This window comes from Pipistrellus kuhlii, unplaced genomic scaffold, assembly GCF_014108245.1.
Source record: "Pipistrellus kuhlii isolate mPipKuh1 unplaced genomic scaffold, mPipKuh1.p scaffold_m20_p_7, whole genome shotgun sequence".
Classification (NCBI taxonomy): Eukaryota; Metazoa; Chordata; class Mammalia; order Chiroptera; family Vespertilionidae; genus Pipistrellus; species Pipistrellus kuhlii.
In genome coordinates, this window is record NW_023425573.1 from 43,211,020 (window position 1) to 43,228,001 (window position 16,982).

At 37.0% G+C, this 16,982-nt stretch overlaps 1 protein-coding gene across 4 annotated transcripts in view; it reads left to right on the forward strand.

The window, feature by feature from the left end:
* The window catches only part of LOC118709625 (sodium channel protein type 1 subunit alpha), a 101,245-nt gene that overhangs the window by 20,030 nt on the left and 64,233 nt on the right, over positions 1 to 16,982 (forward strand). For all 4 annotated transcript variants that reach the window (XM_045575272.1, XM_036421859.2, XM_045575273.1 and 1 more), the window contains exon 2: positions 6,936 to 7,248. In XM_045575272.1, coding sequence (XP_045431228.1) covers positions 6,985 to 7,248 — 264 coding nt within the window. In that variant the 5' untranslated portion in view covers positions 6,936 to 6,984. The remainder of the gene's footprint in view (positions 1 to 6,935; positions 7,249 to 16,982) is intronic.

The window sequence follows — 16,982 nt, forward strand, 5'->3', positions numbered from 1 at the left end:
AGAGGATAACCAAAACCATATTGCTCACCCAGCCACCTCAGAATAAAGTCTTTGTCTGTGATAGATGCTTACTCAAGTCCATCATGTAATACATGTATAATTGCTGTGAAAGAGAGATATAAGGTATCCAGAAGCAAAAACCTCATCCAGACTAAAATATTGATTATAATAATGTATGGAATGAAATAGGAAAGTTTTAGAAGAGATGCAGAGCATTATCATTAGTAACTTTTAGATCTGGCAAATCCCCTGCAAAGGTGTAGTATAATAAAATATCATTCTAATGCTACTGACTCAGCACCTCCTCTTTTACATCAGTTTTATATCACCAGAATGTATTGTTGCTTTTATTTATTATTTGCACATTCTAATAAATGTCCTCCTTTTATTCTTCTTTCACCCGTATTAAGTAATATTGGTCATAATATCGCTTTACTTTACTAGTTCTTTCCATTCACAAATTCTACTTCGCTTATTAATAAAAAAATTTTCCCCACAGCCTCTGGCTTACATTTATTTTCTTTTGGATTATTTTTTCTTCTTTAGGAGTTCTTTTCTCATTGGTTTCTACTTTAGCTTTGTTTGTCTTTCTTTTTTAAAAAATTATCATTTTTCTATTGCCCACTACACTCCTTATTCCCAGCATCCTTCTGTTGTTCTTTCAGATTTACTGTCTGTTAACATATACTTCCTTTTATGTATTTATTTTGTTTGTTTCTAGCTATTGTTACTAGTGGTTAGTCTTCTCTCTCTCTCTCTCTCTGTTCTCTTTTTATTTTGTCTAAGTGCCTGTCATTATTCATAAGGGAAATATGTCAAAGTATTTTCTCACCAAAAGAGTTATGTTGCTTTTCACATATTTCAATGCTTCTTCTCATGAACAGAGAAAGGTGAAAGACAAAACTACAGATTCTGTGAGGTTCTTCTCTCCCATGTCTAATGAGATATAGTTTCAGAAATTAGGACTATTTAAGTATTCGGTAAAAAAATTTACACTAAGAGTGAGGTATGCCAGGCCAGCATGGCTCAGCGGTTAAGAGTCTTAGGAAAAAAGAGGTCCTGTTTTGATTCCCAGTCAGGGCATATGACCACGTTGCAGGAGGAAGCCAGTCAATGATTCTCTCCTATTATTGGTATTTCTATTTGTCTCTCCCTCTTCCTTCCTCTCTGAAATCAACAAAAATATATTTTTTAAAAAGAGAGAGGTATAATATAGATAGAAAACTCATGATTTATTTCTGTATTTTTTAGCAAAGTATGTACAGATTTTAAATATAATTCAGAATTCTTTCTATAATGTTACAGACAAGGTGTTAATATTCATTACATTTAACATTTTTAAGATATTCCATAGGAAATCTATATTTAAAAATTTTATTATTGTAATTACTGTAACACAAGGTTTATTTTTAAAACTATTTGAATATAAGATATACGTAGAGTTGAAAAAACACTTCCATTAACCTCAATGTGATATCATTATAATATGGGTTAAATTGCTCACATATAAATGTTATTCCAGTATTTGAATTATTTTATAATTTTATATGCTATATTTGAAGTGATCATATTTGCTAGTGTAAAATTTTTTCTTCTAGCTTCCTGGTTATTTACTTCTCTAGTTGGCACTGATAGCCAGTGATTAGGAAGATTTGCATAGAGGGCTTTCATAATTTGACTATTTCGGGACAATAAGTAGGCTTTTAGTAAAATGTTTCTGTTCCATCTACATAACTTTATGGACAATGATCTCCAATATGGAATTCCCTTTAAAGGCACAAATTGATCACAATGATCCTATATATTTGCATATACAGGACCATTTATATAAAATCTAAGCATATACATGTGAATGCAAGCACTAAAGCAGTGAAATAGAAAAGATGAAACCAAATAAATGGACAAAACCTACCAGAAAAATGCAAAGAGAACAAAGTAGAAGTCATTTTATGGTAATAGGCAGAGTTGTCTTTAGAGGAAAGAAATTACAAAAAGTGATACAAGGACTATGTAAGGTAGTAAAAGGTTTAATTTATTCCAAAGATTGAATCATAAGCAATATCTACATTCCAGATAACATAGCATTCACATTTATAAAACAAAAAGTGTAGAAACTATGAAAATAAATAGGAACACATTAAAAATAGACTTGAATTCACCTATTTTAACTCATAATAAATCAATTAGAATAAAAATATGTACAGATATAGAATCTCTGAGTAAGATAAGAAAAAGGATAAATTAATGGACACAGACACGAGGGGGATTAAGGTATATGTTGGAGGGTGTTGGTAACTGGGGAGAGGTCACTGAGGAAAAAAGGAGACATATGTAGTAATGTGTATAATACTTTAAACAATAAAGAATCTAAAAATAAATAAATAAATAAATAGGAAGATTTATATAGTCTTTAAAAAAAAAAATAAGAACCAACAAATTATCCCAATCAAAAAGAAAAGAAAAGGTAAGTTGAATTGAAATATATTAAACTCTATATTTTTAAGACAAATAATAATCTTATTTTCTGTGTTCTGGGAAATCATTTAAAAAACAACCTCAAGCCAAAACTGGTTTGGCTCAGTGGATAGAGCGTTGGCCTGTGGACTGAAAGGTCCTGAGTTAATTCTGGTCAAGGGCATGTACCTTGGTTGCGGGCACATAGCTAGTGGGGGGGGCTGCAAGAGGCAGCTGATTGATGATTCTCTCTCATCAATGCTTCTAACTCTCTATCCTTCTCTCTTCCTCTCTGTAAAAAATCAATAAAATTATTTTTTTTAAATCAACCTCAATTAGGACAAAAAGAAAATTAAATAAATTCTACAAATAGAAATGGTATAAATTATATTATTACATTATAATGTGATAAAACTAAACTTAAATAAATCATTGAAAAATATATTAATTTATTTTTTGGAAATTTTAAACACTTTGATTTACCATGGCTTCTACAATAAAGAGGAATTTTAAGTCAGAGTTTATTTTAAGAATTTTCTGGTTATTTTTGTTTGGTTGATTTTCCCTATGAAATTTCAAATAAGTTTGTATAGTTCTAAATATTTTGCTATTTTTGTAGGGGCCATATTAAATCATTCATCAATTTAGGAAAGTTTCATATCTTTATTATATTGTATTTTTATCCAAGAATAAGATGTTCCTTTTCATCCATTTATATTTCTTTTTAGTTTATTCAAAACTTAAAAACACACACACACATTTTTTTCATAAAATTTTCATCAAATGTATTTTCCCCCTTTAAATAGCCTTCTTTTGGTTCATAGCAAAAATGAGTAGGAGTTAGAGTTCCTATACATGCCCAGCCCCACAAAAGTACCATCCACCATCCACAGCACTCCAGAATGTCACATTTGTTATATCAAAGAACCTACAATGACACTTCATTATCACTCAAAGTTCATAATTTACATTAGAGTTCACTCTTGGAATTGAATGTTCTATGGATTTGGAGAAATACATAATGGCCTGTACCCACCATTACAGTATCATACAGAAAAATTTCACTACTCTAAAAGTCCTCTGTGCCTTTGCTATTCATCCTTCCCTTCCCCAAGCCCTGGCAACCACTGATCTTTTTATTGTCTTCATAGGTTTGCCTTTTTCCGAATGTCATAGAGTTGGAATCAGACTGTATGCATCCTTTCCAGATTGATTGACTTCTTCCACTTAGGAATATGCATTTGTTTTCCTCCATGTGGCTCATAGCTTGATAGCTCATTCCTTTTTAGCACTAAATAATATTCCTTTGCCTGTATCCATGCATCTACTGAAGGACATCTTGGTTGCTTCTAATTATGGCAATTTTGAATGCAACTGCTATAAACATCAATGTGCAGGTTTTTTAGGACATAAGTCTTCAGCTCATTTGGGTAAATATCAAGGAGGGCAATTGCTGGATGGTATGGTAAGAGTAAGTTTTCATTTGTAAGAAAATACCACACTGTCTTCAATAGTGACTAGCATTCAGTGTTGGTATTGCATTCCCAGTAACAGCGAATGAGCCACACCCCTGTCAGCATGTGGTGGTGTCAGTGTTCTGGATTTTGGCCATTTTATTAGGTATGTAGTTGTTTTAATTTGCTTTTCCCTGATGACATATGATGTGGAGCATCTTTTCATATATTTATTTAACATCTGTCTTCTTTGATGAGGTATTTTTTAGGGCTTTGGCCTGGTTTTTAAATTAATTTCTTTGTTTTATTATTGTTGTACTTTAAGAGTTATTTGTATATTTTGGCCCTAACCAGTTTGGCTCAGTGGATAGAGCATCGGCCTGCAGACTGAAAGGTCCCTGGTTCAATTCCGATAAAGGGCAGGTACCTAGGTTGCCAACACATCCCCAGTAGGGTGTGTATAGGAGGCAGCTGATCGATGTTTCTAACTCTCTATCCCTCTTCTTCCTCTCTGTAAAAAAATTAATAAAATATATATATGTCAATATATATATTTTAAAAAAGAGTTCTTTGTATATTTTGGTTCTTTGTATATTTGAGTCCTTTATCAACTTTGGTTTTGCAAATATTTTCTGTGGATTGCCTTTTTGTTTAGTTGATATTGTCATTCACAGAGCAGAGGTTTTTAGTTTTAATTAAGTCTAGCTTATCAATTATTCCTTTAATAGATTGTGCTCTTAGTGTTCATTAAAAAGTCATTGCCAAACCAAAGATCATTTGAATTTTATCCTAATTTATTTTGTAGGAGTTTCATAGTTCTAAAATTTACCTTTAGATCTGTGATCAATTTTGAGTTAAATTTTGTAAAGTGATAGGAACTGTGTCTACATGTGTGTGTGTGTGTGTGTGTGTGTGTGTATTCAATAATAATAAAAGCATTATATGCTAATTAGACCAGACGTCCTTCTGATGTCCTTCCTTTGGACAAAGCCGCAGTGGGCGAGGGCTGTGGCAGAGGCAGCAGTGGCCCTTGGCCGTGGCGGAGGTGGGCAGGAGCCAGGGCCAAGGCCCTTGCATGAATTTTGTGCATTGGGCTCTAGTATATATATAAAATCATGTGGAGGTCCATTTTGTCCAGCCCTATTTTTTGGAGAAGGCTATGTTTGCTCTTTTATATTGCCTTTGTCCCTTTGTCAAAGATCAGTTACAGCTACAATTTTATTGCGATTCCTTATATTAAAAAAAGATGCAACTAACTGTATCATAGCTTGCTGACTTTAATGAGTTAATGCAGTATCCAAATAAACCTTGTGGCCAAGCAGTAGCATAGGCTCTGGGAAGTTTTGGCTCAATAATACCTGTGAAATTTGAGCTCATATTAAATATGCCTGAAAATAATACATTTGGGATTTGGCCTCTGGCATCAGATCAAGTCTGACTCTGCTATCTGGAGTTGAGAGTTTTGCCTCAGGTTCTCATAATAGGACTATAGCACTATAGGACTATAGTATCAGCAAGAAATTATTATTGCTTTAGTGAAGAAAAATAGTGCAGTTCCTATTGAGCTTGTGGTATCCTGTCTTCTTTCTGGTCATTTCCTCCCCCTGAAATAGGAGAACCCAGCTGTCTCCAGCATCTTTAGTTATCTTCCACCATGACCCATGCTAGTACTTTCTTTCTATTTAGTCCTCCTGTCATTCTTGGTCATATAAAAGGCATTTGTCCAGTCTTTAGTTGTCTCTTTCTGTTTGTGTTCAAGTATGACAAGCTCAACATGGCTAATGACATGACCAGATCGTAGTTTTAGTTGTCTCACATCTCAGAATAGATGGAGACCCAATCAGAACAGCCTCATTGGTCATTAAGGCTGGCTCTAGCAAAGTGTTCTGACTACCTTTCCGATGGTCTTAGGCTCTACAGCAGCGGTTCTCAACCTGTGGGTCGAGACCCACAGGTTGAGAACCACTAGCAGGGTTGCCTAAGACCCTCGGAAAACACAGATATTTACATTATGACTCATAACAGTAGCAAAATTACAGTTATGAAATACTAACAAAAATAATTTTATGGACCCATAAAGGGTCGTGGCATTAGATAGGTTTAGAACCACTGCTCTAGAAGGTTGGGTTTTATATCCTCTCAGAGACAACTCCCTTTCCACTTCACCCATTGTCTCCATGGGGCATCCTCATTTCTGCATCTTATGGAGTGAACAGCCCATTAGGGACATGGTGGTATTTAGCCAAATGTACTTCAATTAAGGCTAGACTTGAATGACTTTCTTAATTTATGGCACCGTTCCTGACTCTGCAAAGCATAAGACTGAATAAACAAGGTTAGTACACTTAATAAAACCCTAGATAGAAATCATGTCTGTTAAGCCATGGTCATAGAAGCAAAGAGTAGAATGGCAGTTACCAGGTCCTGTGGGAGAGAAAAATGGCGAGTTTCTATTCAGGTCTACATCTGTTCCAGTTTATATCAAAGACTCTGGTACAGTTGTCGGCAAACTCACTATTCAGCAGAGCCAGATGTCAATAGTACAAGAATTCAAATTTCTTTTGAGAGCCAAATTTTTAAACTTAAACATTTGTAATGCCACTTCTTCAAAATAAACACACCTAGGCAGTGGTATTTTGTGGAAGAGCCACACTCAAGAGTCCAAAGAGCCACAAGTGGCTCGCAAGCCACAGTTTGCTGACCACTGCTCTAGTATATTAGGGTTTGCTGAAGAAAAAACTCATTTAAGTCCAATTAGTGATTTTTTTTCACTCCTGAAGTAACTGAAATAAGTGCTAAAAGTCTGCTGTACGATTTCATGCCTATGGTTAACAATACTGTCTTACACACTTAAAAACTTTGTTAAAATGGTAGATCTAACATTAAATGTTCTTACTACAAAAAGATTCACATTTAACAATTACATTGGAAACAATTTCAATACTCTAGTGTTTAATGTAAGAGTTTATAGCTATTAAGTCTTCTTTTAATCTCCTTTAAATATCAGCATTTTTTTTTTTTTTTTAGGACTTTCATATGTGGAGTAAATGGTAATTAAAATGTGCAGGATGACAAGATGGAGCAAACAGTGCTTGTACCACCAGGACCTGACAGCTTCAACTTCTTCACCAGAGAATCTCTTGCGGCTATTGAGAGGCGCATTGCAGAAGAAAAAGCCAAGAATCCCAAACCAGACAAGAAAGATGACGATGAAAATGGCCCAAAGCCAAACAGTGACTTGGAAGCTGGAAGGAACCTTCCTTTTATTTATGGAGACATCCCTCCAGGGATGGTGTCAGAACCTTTGGAGGACCTGGACCCGTACTACATCAACAAAAAAGTGAGTGTTTTTTATCAGGCATGTTTCGCTGTGAATTGCCTACTGCATACCCTGGATGGTTGTAGCACCAACACAGGCTGAATTAGCACAGTCTTAAGTACCCTTCTGTTTAAGAAGTAAAACATGTTTGCATGTGTTTATGCACATACGTGAGAAATAAATACATCATAACTGACGGAGAAGCTGTCCCCAAAACACCACCACAGATACCTAATAACAAATTTAAGTTATAGGCAGCTAATTTAATGAACTAAACATTTCTACCCCAGGATCATATTTAGTATAAAATTGTATGTTTTCGGTACTCGAAAATCCTGGAGTTATCACATTATAAAGGCTTCAAAAATATTATTATTAATTTCTTATGGAGCAAACTATGATGCCACAGTGTTTTCAACTTCTAACTCTTGTTATAAATAAATCAGTTAATTTCTGGAACATTGCTATATAAACTCCAATTTTTAAAAATATTTAATTTTTTGTAAAAATATATTTATATTGATAAGAATTAACAAAAATATAGTATTCTGAAGAACGTGTAATGATATTTTAATGCCTCCTTTTTCTGTATCCATGCTTGAAATAAGTATCTTGTATTAGGCATCCAATCTTTTATTAAGACTATTATTTCACCAATCTTTTATTAAGACTATTATTTCACTACAGAAAAGATAAAATAAAAAATGTTTATTGTATTGATTTTGAATTGCAACATTTTTTATCTTTTTCATCTGACACAATATATTTTTGAACTCTTGGTAGAAGGATAAGGCACAAAGATTGTAATTAAACAAATGAAATATTTTAGTTGGACGTGGACCTTAAAATACACTAGGCTCTGTTTGTTGTTGACACAGTTCTTAATAACATGAAATTAGCCTTTGTCAAATGCATAAGTTTGTCAATTTTAATATGTGGATTTGAGACAGTTTTATAAATCACTTCTCATTGCTATAGTTTCAGAGCTTAAAGAAAAAAAAACACACAAACCCTCACAAAAGGATGACTAGCATTGTGTTTGTGTGTGTGTGTGTGTGTGTGTTTTTTCTTTTAAGTTTCAAGATATAGCTGGTTTAAGTGTAACACACTTTTTAACAAGTGCTTACCCATTTTACATTAAAGGAAAAGATAATTATTTTCCAAAGATTTTATTTTTCCCTATTTAACATTACTTATTGCCAAATCTTAGTAGATAAGAGATTATCCATTTCATAATTGCCTTTCAAATTATAAGAAAAGTTTCACTATATAATTAATCTAGAGGCCCAATGTCCAAAATTTGTGCACAAGGGAGGGGGGAGACGGGAGGGGGTGGGTCCCTCAGCCCAGCCTGCACTGTCTCCAATCTGGGACCCCTTGAGTGATGCCTTACTGCCTAAATCAGTGCCTGAACGGTCAGTTGGACATCTTTCTCACAATCCAGGACTGCTGGCTCCCAACTGCTTGTCTCCCTGCCAGCCTGATCTGATCACCCCCTAACTACTACCCTGACAGCCTGATCGACACCTAACTGCTCCCCTGCCAACCCAATTGCTCCTAACAGTCCTCCTCTGCAGGCATGGTCACCCCTAACTGTCCTCCCCTGTAGGCCTGGCTCACTCCAACTGCCCTCCCCTGCAAGCATAATCTCCCTTAACTGCTCTCCCCTGCATGCCTGGTTCCCCCCAACTGCCCTCCCCTGCAGGCCTGGGTCCCCCCCCCCCAAGTACCCTCCCCTGCTGGACATCTTGTGGTGGCCATCTTTTGTCCACATGGGGGCAGTCATCTTGTGTGTTGGAGTAATGGTCAATTTGCATATTACCCTTTTATTAGACAAGACCAGTCCTTTGGAATATAATTTAATATCTCACCTGAAATGCTAAAGCCCAAATTAAATATACTAGGAGGAGTTTATTTGTATGAGAAAAATAAAAATGCAGATAATTAAATTATTTAAACATTTTAACTTATTGAAAAGTACTTTGTTATTGCTATGTTCTAGACAGAAATTTATTCACCCCATAGAATGTGTTAGTTTATCTGTAGACATTGGATATATTCAGTCTGTTCAAATTATGGGTTAGGGGGATTAATCCCCAGAAGGCCTTTTGCTACTCTAAGACACCCAGCCCCCATCTCTCCAGTAGTAAAGGCCTTCTAAAAATTCTTAAAGCTACAGCTTATATGCTATATCCTTACTTGTAAAACAACAAATGAATTTTTTTTCTTTTTCAAATGAATATCTTGATAAAGACCAAACTAATGCAGTTTGACAAAAGCAGAGATTCTTCATGTGAAAATCAGATAATCTAATAATATTTCCATTTAAATCAGGGGTGGGGAATGCTCAGGCTATGGGCTGCGAAAGGCCCGATAAACCATTTGGTCTGGTCATGGGAAAGGCATGAGGAGGTGAGTTAATTAAATGTTTGACTAGGTAGCAGGCTAATTTTTAGGTTGATAATTTTGTATGATGCAAATGATGTTAAAAAATATTCAAATGGCCCTTGGCAAAAAAACGGTTCCCCATTCCTACTTAAAGGAAAGTTTCACACTGATAACATTTGTTATCTTGAGAGGATGCCCTAAAATAAAATTATTAATTCATAATGAGTGATTTATAATCCTATATAATAAAAGGGTAATATACAAATTGACCAGGAATGACCAGTCTCTATGACGTGTACTGACCACCATGCAGGAGCTGCCCCTTGGTGGTCAGTGCACTCCCACAGAGGGAGTTCCACTGAGCCACAAGCTGGGCTGAAGGCTGCGAGTGTAGCAGCAGTGGTGGGAGCCTTTCCCGCCTTCTCAGCAGCACTAAGGATTCCAACTAATGGCTTAGGCAGCGGGAGCCAGCCTAAGCTGTTAGTCAGACATCCCCTGAGGCCTCCCAGGCTGCCAGAGGGATGTCTGGCTGCCAGCTTAGGCCCGTTTCCCCCAGGAGCAGGCCTAAGCCTGCAGGGGGTCATCCCCTGAGGAGTCCCAGACTGTGTGAGGATGCAGGCTGGGCTGAGGAATTACCCCTCCCCTTCCCCCCCCCCCCACCCACCTTGCTACTAGTGCACAAATTTTCATGTACTGGTCCTTTAGTCAAGGATATAAAGGCAGATGAAAGACAAAATTATGCAAACCCTTTTTTAATACTGAAAAGAACTGTCTTAAACCTGGGTGTGAAAGACCAACTTTGATGAAATGACTCAGTCAGCCAGATTCTTGTGAAGATGTAACCCTTATAAACCTTGTTAGGTTCACATTGAAACTTGCCATTAACATCTTCTATCCTTATCTTCAAATGCACATTGTGTGAGGAAGGAAAAGTATTTTGGCATTTTGGGACAAATCACAGTGAGCAAGTAGAACAACCTGATAAGAAAAATATTGTTATCAGGAAGGAGTTTTCTCCAAGGTAAGACACTTCCATTGCTTTCACATTGAGCTGACATCAACTGAGTCTTCAAATGTAAGTCATTCAAAGCAATGCAAATGGAACTTCTGACAAGTCCTTTATAACCAACGTGGTATATTTAGGATACCTGTCTGAGTTATGTGTTTGATATTTCACTATTTTTCACTTTCATATTTTAAAACTTTCTCTAGTTGCCTATACAGTTTTCTAGTCTTACATTTTCTTTCATAATTGTATTATTTTATATGAAGGAATAATCTTAAATTCTGAATGTGTTTGCTATGGTTAAGGTTTGAATGCTTAGCAAAATAATAACCTTTCAAACATAATAAATTTTTCTTTTGATATTTGATGACTAATTTTATTTTAGTGGCTTGAATACCTGAGATTGGGAGAGTGATCATTAAAACAATGCAACACACTGGCATAGCTATAGAGTCTAATTGTGAAAATGTCACTAGAGAAAATGCTTCTTAGAATGATATTTCCCACTATTGCTGGTATGGAGGATGTGAATTGTATTGCCTGAGTGAGTTGGAGTATGCAAACCTCAGTTAGGACAGTGACTTTCCTAAGATTTTTCTCAAGTACAATAATGAAGGTGTCATTCTTTTCAATACACAGTTTCTAGTTTCTTTCTTAATACTAGCTAGAATAAACAAAGCAATACTACTATAACAATGGTTGCAGAATCTCTTTTCTTTTATACATTTGATTAAATTACATATATGCAGCATATATGGAATGTATTGTGTAAGAAATACAAATGACGCTAAGCTCTCTGCCATCTTCTACAAAGACAATTTTTCAGTGAGCTTATGGAATTGTCACTGCTGATGGTGTATTTCCAGATGGCACATGCCCACATATTTTTATCTTCTTTGCTCCAGTTTAAAGTGTGCAAATTACATAATGTTAAAAATTTTACTGAAATTGTTAAAGTAGTTTAATTCATGATCAGTGACACTGTAGTAGCAACTGAAGAAATCGTAGCAACCATTTCATGAGCACTACTGGTGCATGGAAGCATTAGGGACTTTCCAGACCCTCAGATGTTTTAAGCCTTCGGAAGTCCAAAGTAAGAACAAAGGAAAAAGAGTGCTATCAGAATGCCGTCATAGAATTCCCCATGCCAGGTGAGCTCCCGTCCAGTTCTTCAGAACAGCATTCAGGGTTCGATCTCTTTTATTTGCTTATGTACTGTGGTTGTGTGGCAAGGCACATTTGAACTTGTGAACTCACCTCCCCCCTCCCCACTTTATGGGATTTTTTTTCGCAAGTTACTTTTCATAGCTTGGGTTGACTTTGTACCATTCAGCTATGCATTCAAATTCTTCACCCACTCTTTATTACAGAAAACTTCTCCCTCCTCATGTTCTTAAAATTACAGATGACTCACTAGCACCATGCGAGGAAATATCCTTTTGACATTGTGACAGTGTAGTGACAATAAAAGGAGGTATTTTAGATCTGTAGTGAGAATGAATAAGTTTGTTAATTACGGAATGTAGAAATTTATCCTTTAAAAATCTCTAGTGGACCATATAAAAACAACTTGTTCTCTCTTTTTAAAAAGGTGCATAGCCCTAGCCAGTTTGGCTGGGTGGATTGAGTGTCAGCTTGCAGATTGAAGGGTCCTAGGTTCGATTCTGGTCAAGGGCACATGCCTGGACTGTGGCTCCATCCCCAGTGGGGAATGTGCAGGAGGCAGCCAATCAATGATTCTTTCTCATCATTGATGTTTTTATCTCTCTCTTCTCCTCTTCCTTCCTCTCTAAAATCAATAAAAATATATTAAAAAATAAAAAATAATAACAAAATTAAAAAGGTACATATTCCTTCTTTATTGGGCCTACATGAAGAGTCATACATGAATTTGCTATTTTAAATTCATGCCTGGTCTGTTATTACTACAGGAATTTTTAGTTATTATATTGGATAGAGAAAATTATTTACTTTGTTTTTAATTGGGTTTAGGGCATTTTTTTCTTGAAAAAACATTTAATAATACATCAGAAAAGTATATAGTAATTAAAAGGTTATGATTCCATAAATTACCATATGGACAGTCCTCAATTTACAACATTTTTTGCATATTACTAGCTCCTCTTAAATTACCAGTTAACCAGTATCTCCCTTACATCTAACACAGTATAATTGACTTTCAACTCTCTCTCATCCCCACCCATGATTTTTTCCTTAAGCTCCTTTTTTGTCACCTCTAAGCCTCTGTCTCAGAAATAAGATGATGATATCAGTAATTAAATAATGGGTGGCCTTTATTGAATACCTGCTAGGTTAGTAAGAGACCCTTCAAGTCAAGGTGACCAAAATGCATCAGAAACTAGTTGAAAGAAAGAGAGAGAGAGAGAGAGAGAGAGAGAGAGAGAGAGAGAGAGAGGAAGAGAGGAAGGGAGGGAGGGAGGGAGGGAGGGAGGGAGGGAGGGAGGGAGGAGGGAGGGAGGAGGAAGAAGGGAGGGAAAAAAGGAGAGAGAGAGAGAGAGAGAGAGAGAGAGAGAGAGAGAGAGAGAGAGAGAGAGAGAGAGAGAGAGAATCTGATTTTAACATTGAAGGACCCAGTACCTACAATGTCATCATCAGGATATAGTCCTTTTCCATTTTGGGTGCTATTTTCACTCAATCTAGCTGCATTGGGAGGTTGGCCCTTCCCACACGATGGCAAAAATAGCCACCAGTAGCACTAACCTAACATCCTACAGCTTAGTAACTCCACAAAAAAGAACACTCTCTTCAAAAGCTCTAACAAAAGCCTGGAACTGGTTCTAATTAGGTCACATGGCCAAGGGTTTGTGATGGTCTCATTAGCCAGAGCAGTGTCACATGTTCACCTGGGTTGCCAAGGGGTGAGTCAGCTCATCAGAAGCCACCAGGGCAGACATGGCGCAGTGGCTTTTCTAAAAGGAATAAATGAGGACTATTAAAGAAGGTATGTGAGGCAGGCAAGAACTAGAGCTCTGTATTCTATACAACATGTATCAGGGTACATACAGTTCTTATTTAAAAACACATGTCCTTCCAAGATAGCTTCTGTCTGTATTTAAAAATAACGAGACTGAGGTGAAGTAATTTCCTAAGATCACAAAGATATTAAGTAAAGAGACTAGATTTAAACCTGATCTCTCCACTTCCATAGGCCATTGCCATGCCACTTTGGGTCTGCACTTGTAGTAATGATACCAGTGGAAAAGATAAACCAGTGATAGAATCTAAATAAGCCCGTTACTGCTTTTCCGGATCCTCTATCCAATGCCACTCTGCTAGTTGTACCCCTTTTCTCCGAGGCTGGCAGTATTCCCCAAAGCTGACTTGTCGGTCACTGTTTTTCCTCCATCGGGAGTATCCCCTGCCTTTGCAAAAACTAAAATCTTAGAGACTCCTTGGGTTTGCATCAGCTTCTAAAATAAGTAGATAATTACATTTCCCACCAGATTGCAGTTGTCTGATAAGCACCTTATTTTTCAAAGAGGACAGATTCAGGACACTTCAATCGAGTGCCTCTGTCAAGAAATGGCATTCATATTGGGATCTGAAAGATAGAAAGGAGAGAAAGAAGCATCTTCTAGAGAAAGAGGAGAGTCTATCAGAGGATGTGTCATGGGGATGGACTGTACTCAGAAGAGAATAGGATGAGGTTGGGATGCGAACCTGGGGCCAGGCAAAAGGCACCTTTTAGTTCATCCGAAAGAGTTTGAAGTTTAAGGGCAAAATGAATTATCAGAAACCTTTGAGTAGAGAAGTAACAATGGTCCACTTTACATTTTAAATATATTTTTATTGATTTCAAAGAGGAAGAGAGAGATAGAAACATCAGTGATGAGAGAAAATTATTGATTGGCTGCCACCTGCACGCCTCCTACTGGGGATTGATCTCACAACCTGAGCATATGCTCTGACTGGGAATCAAACTATGACCTCCTGGTTCATAGGTCGACACTCAACTACTGAGCCAGGCCAGCTGGCTCAAACAAAATTATTATAAGTTCTTACATTGACAGCCTAGAGCTGGGAGAGGGTGCAGAGATCGACACTCCACCACTGAGGCACGCAAGCTGGGCCACTCCACATTTTAAAAGATCAAGATAGGAGTCATCTGGACACTTGGTCTAGGTTTTTTACAATGAAAAATGAGAATACTGGGTAGGATAAGAATCTGTTTTGAAAGTATAACGTCTAAGTATCAGAGGGAACAAGCTGATGGCATTGTTTCCTAAATATGGAATTTGGGAGGAAAGTTATTGAACAAAAAAGTTCCATTGTGAAAAATGGCATTGCCCTCAGAAACACGTGTCCATATGTGTATATACTTGAAAGCCGGGCAGACACACACTTTGAATCTTTTGAGCCTTATCATTTTATGGTACTTTAGAACTTAAGGGCATTCACAATTGTATTTTATTCATACTCAAAAGAAGTCTGAGGTTAGTACTACTATAATCCTCTCCATTCAGATGTAGAAATGGACATAAAATTCTCACCAAGTCTGTACTAAAACTGGGCCTCAAATTGTTTTTTTTTGTTTGTTTTTTTTGTTTTTTGTGTGTGTGAATGAAAAGCTAACTGCACAATAAAAGTATACCACACTCATTGTATGGGATAAGGTACAGAGCTAAGAAAGGTTTAACTGCCGATTTTATCATTTCACCTGTGGTTACAGTTTTTCTTTCTGTGGTAGAGACAGAGGTGTCCCCACCCTTGGCTGATGAGCGCCCAGCTGACACCCCAGATGAACCAGTGCAGGGTCATCTCCTGCACTGATTCTACCTCCCCACACCCCTCCCCCATTTCCCCAGTTACAGGACAGGGACAGCAATTTTACAGACTCTTCTCTACATACAAATTCTTCTCATTTGCAGGCGCTTACAGCAAATACTTGTCTATGAAGAATAGAGCTCAGAGATATGTTTTGTTGACTCATGCAATATTGCTTAAAATTTTGAATTAGTTTCAGAGTTGTATAAATCTGGAGATTATACACATGCCCATTCCTACACACACACACACACACACACACACACACACACTCATGCATGTTTAGGATATCTGATTTGCATGCCAATAATTGGCAGACACCCCTTGCCAACTATCCTCTAAGAACACTGTGATTGAATTGCTGGCTTAAAGACCAATGTATAATTAGGTAAAGGTTGTGTATTAAAGCTTAGAGGGCCCCAGCAGGCAAGTGCCACAGGTTGTTCTTTAGGTTGATTATTCCTAGACCAGTGGTTGACAAACTCATTAGTCAACAGAGCCAAATACCAACAGTATGACGATTGAAATTTCTTTTGAGAACCAAATTTTTTAAACCTAAACTTCTTCTAATGCTACTTCTTCAAAGTAGATTCGCCCAGGGCATGGTATTTTGTGGAAAAGCCACACTCAAGGGGCCAAAGAGCCACATGTGGCTCATGAGCCACAGTTTGCTGACCATGGCACTAGACTAAAGGGAAAAGCAGAATGAGACTAGGGAAGTTATTTTAATACCACATGCTCACTTCAGGGTCAGGTAGAGAACCTATGAGAGACCTTCCCATCCCTCCAAGAGCCAAAAAAAAGAGAGAAATCGTGGCCTGAATCCACAGGTTGTAAAAAATAGGCAGGGAAGTAGATGAGACCATTTAGAGTGCCCACAGGAAGGAAAACAGAATTAGATGCCATGGAATTTCCTCAGGAGGAGAAATGTCCCCAAAGATATGCAATAGTAGGAATCTCTTGACTTCTTTAAGCAGTTCTCTACCCCACGCCTCTGAAGCACCTCTCCTCCTGCCAGAACTCATTCTACCCCTCCCTGCTGGAACCTCTTCTTAAGCCAGCAGCCTGGAGCTGGAAAAAGTTTGATCTCACTTCTGGCAGAAGTTAGAGCAAGGAAATTCTAGTGCCGATGCCAGGGCATTATCAAGGAAAGAGAGGTGTACCTTGCAGCCCAACCTAGTACTCTGTTGTGGGAAAAGATGTTCAAAGTCCTAAACAATTGACTTCCAAACACATTTTTGGAACACAATGTATGCTAAAAGTTGAAAATTGCTTGTTTTAAATTTTGAAGAGGAGGCATGAACTTAATAACCAATAGTGTATTCTGCATTTTCTGTTGTTCATGATCATTGCTAAGCTTCCTCTGTTACTTACAGCTTTTGCTAATTAACCCATGTGTACAACATAATTATTGATAATCTGAGCGATTTGAAAGATCACTAGTTAACCAAAACAGATTCATAGCCCTGCTATCACACAATCACCTGAGTTGTTGTTGTTGTTGTTATTATTATTATTATTATTATTATTATTATCTTGTTAATCCTCACCTAAGGATATTTTCCCATTGATTCTT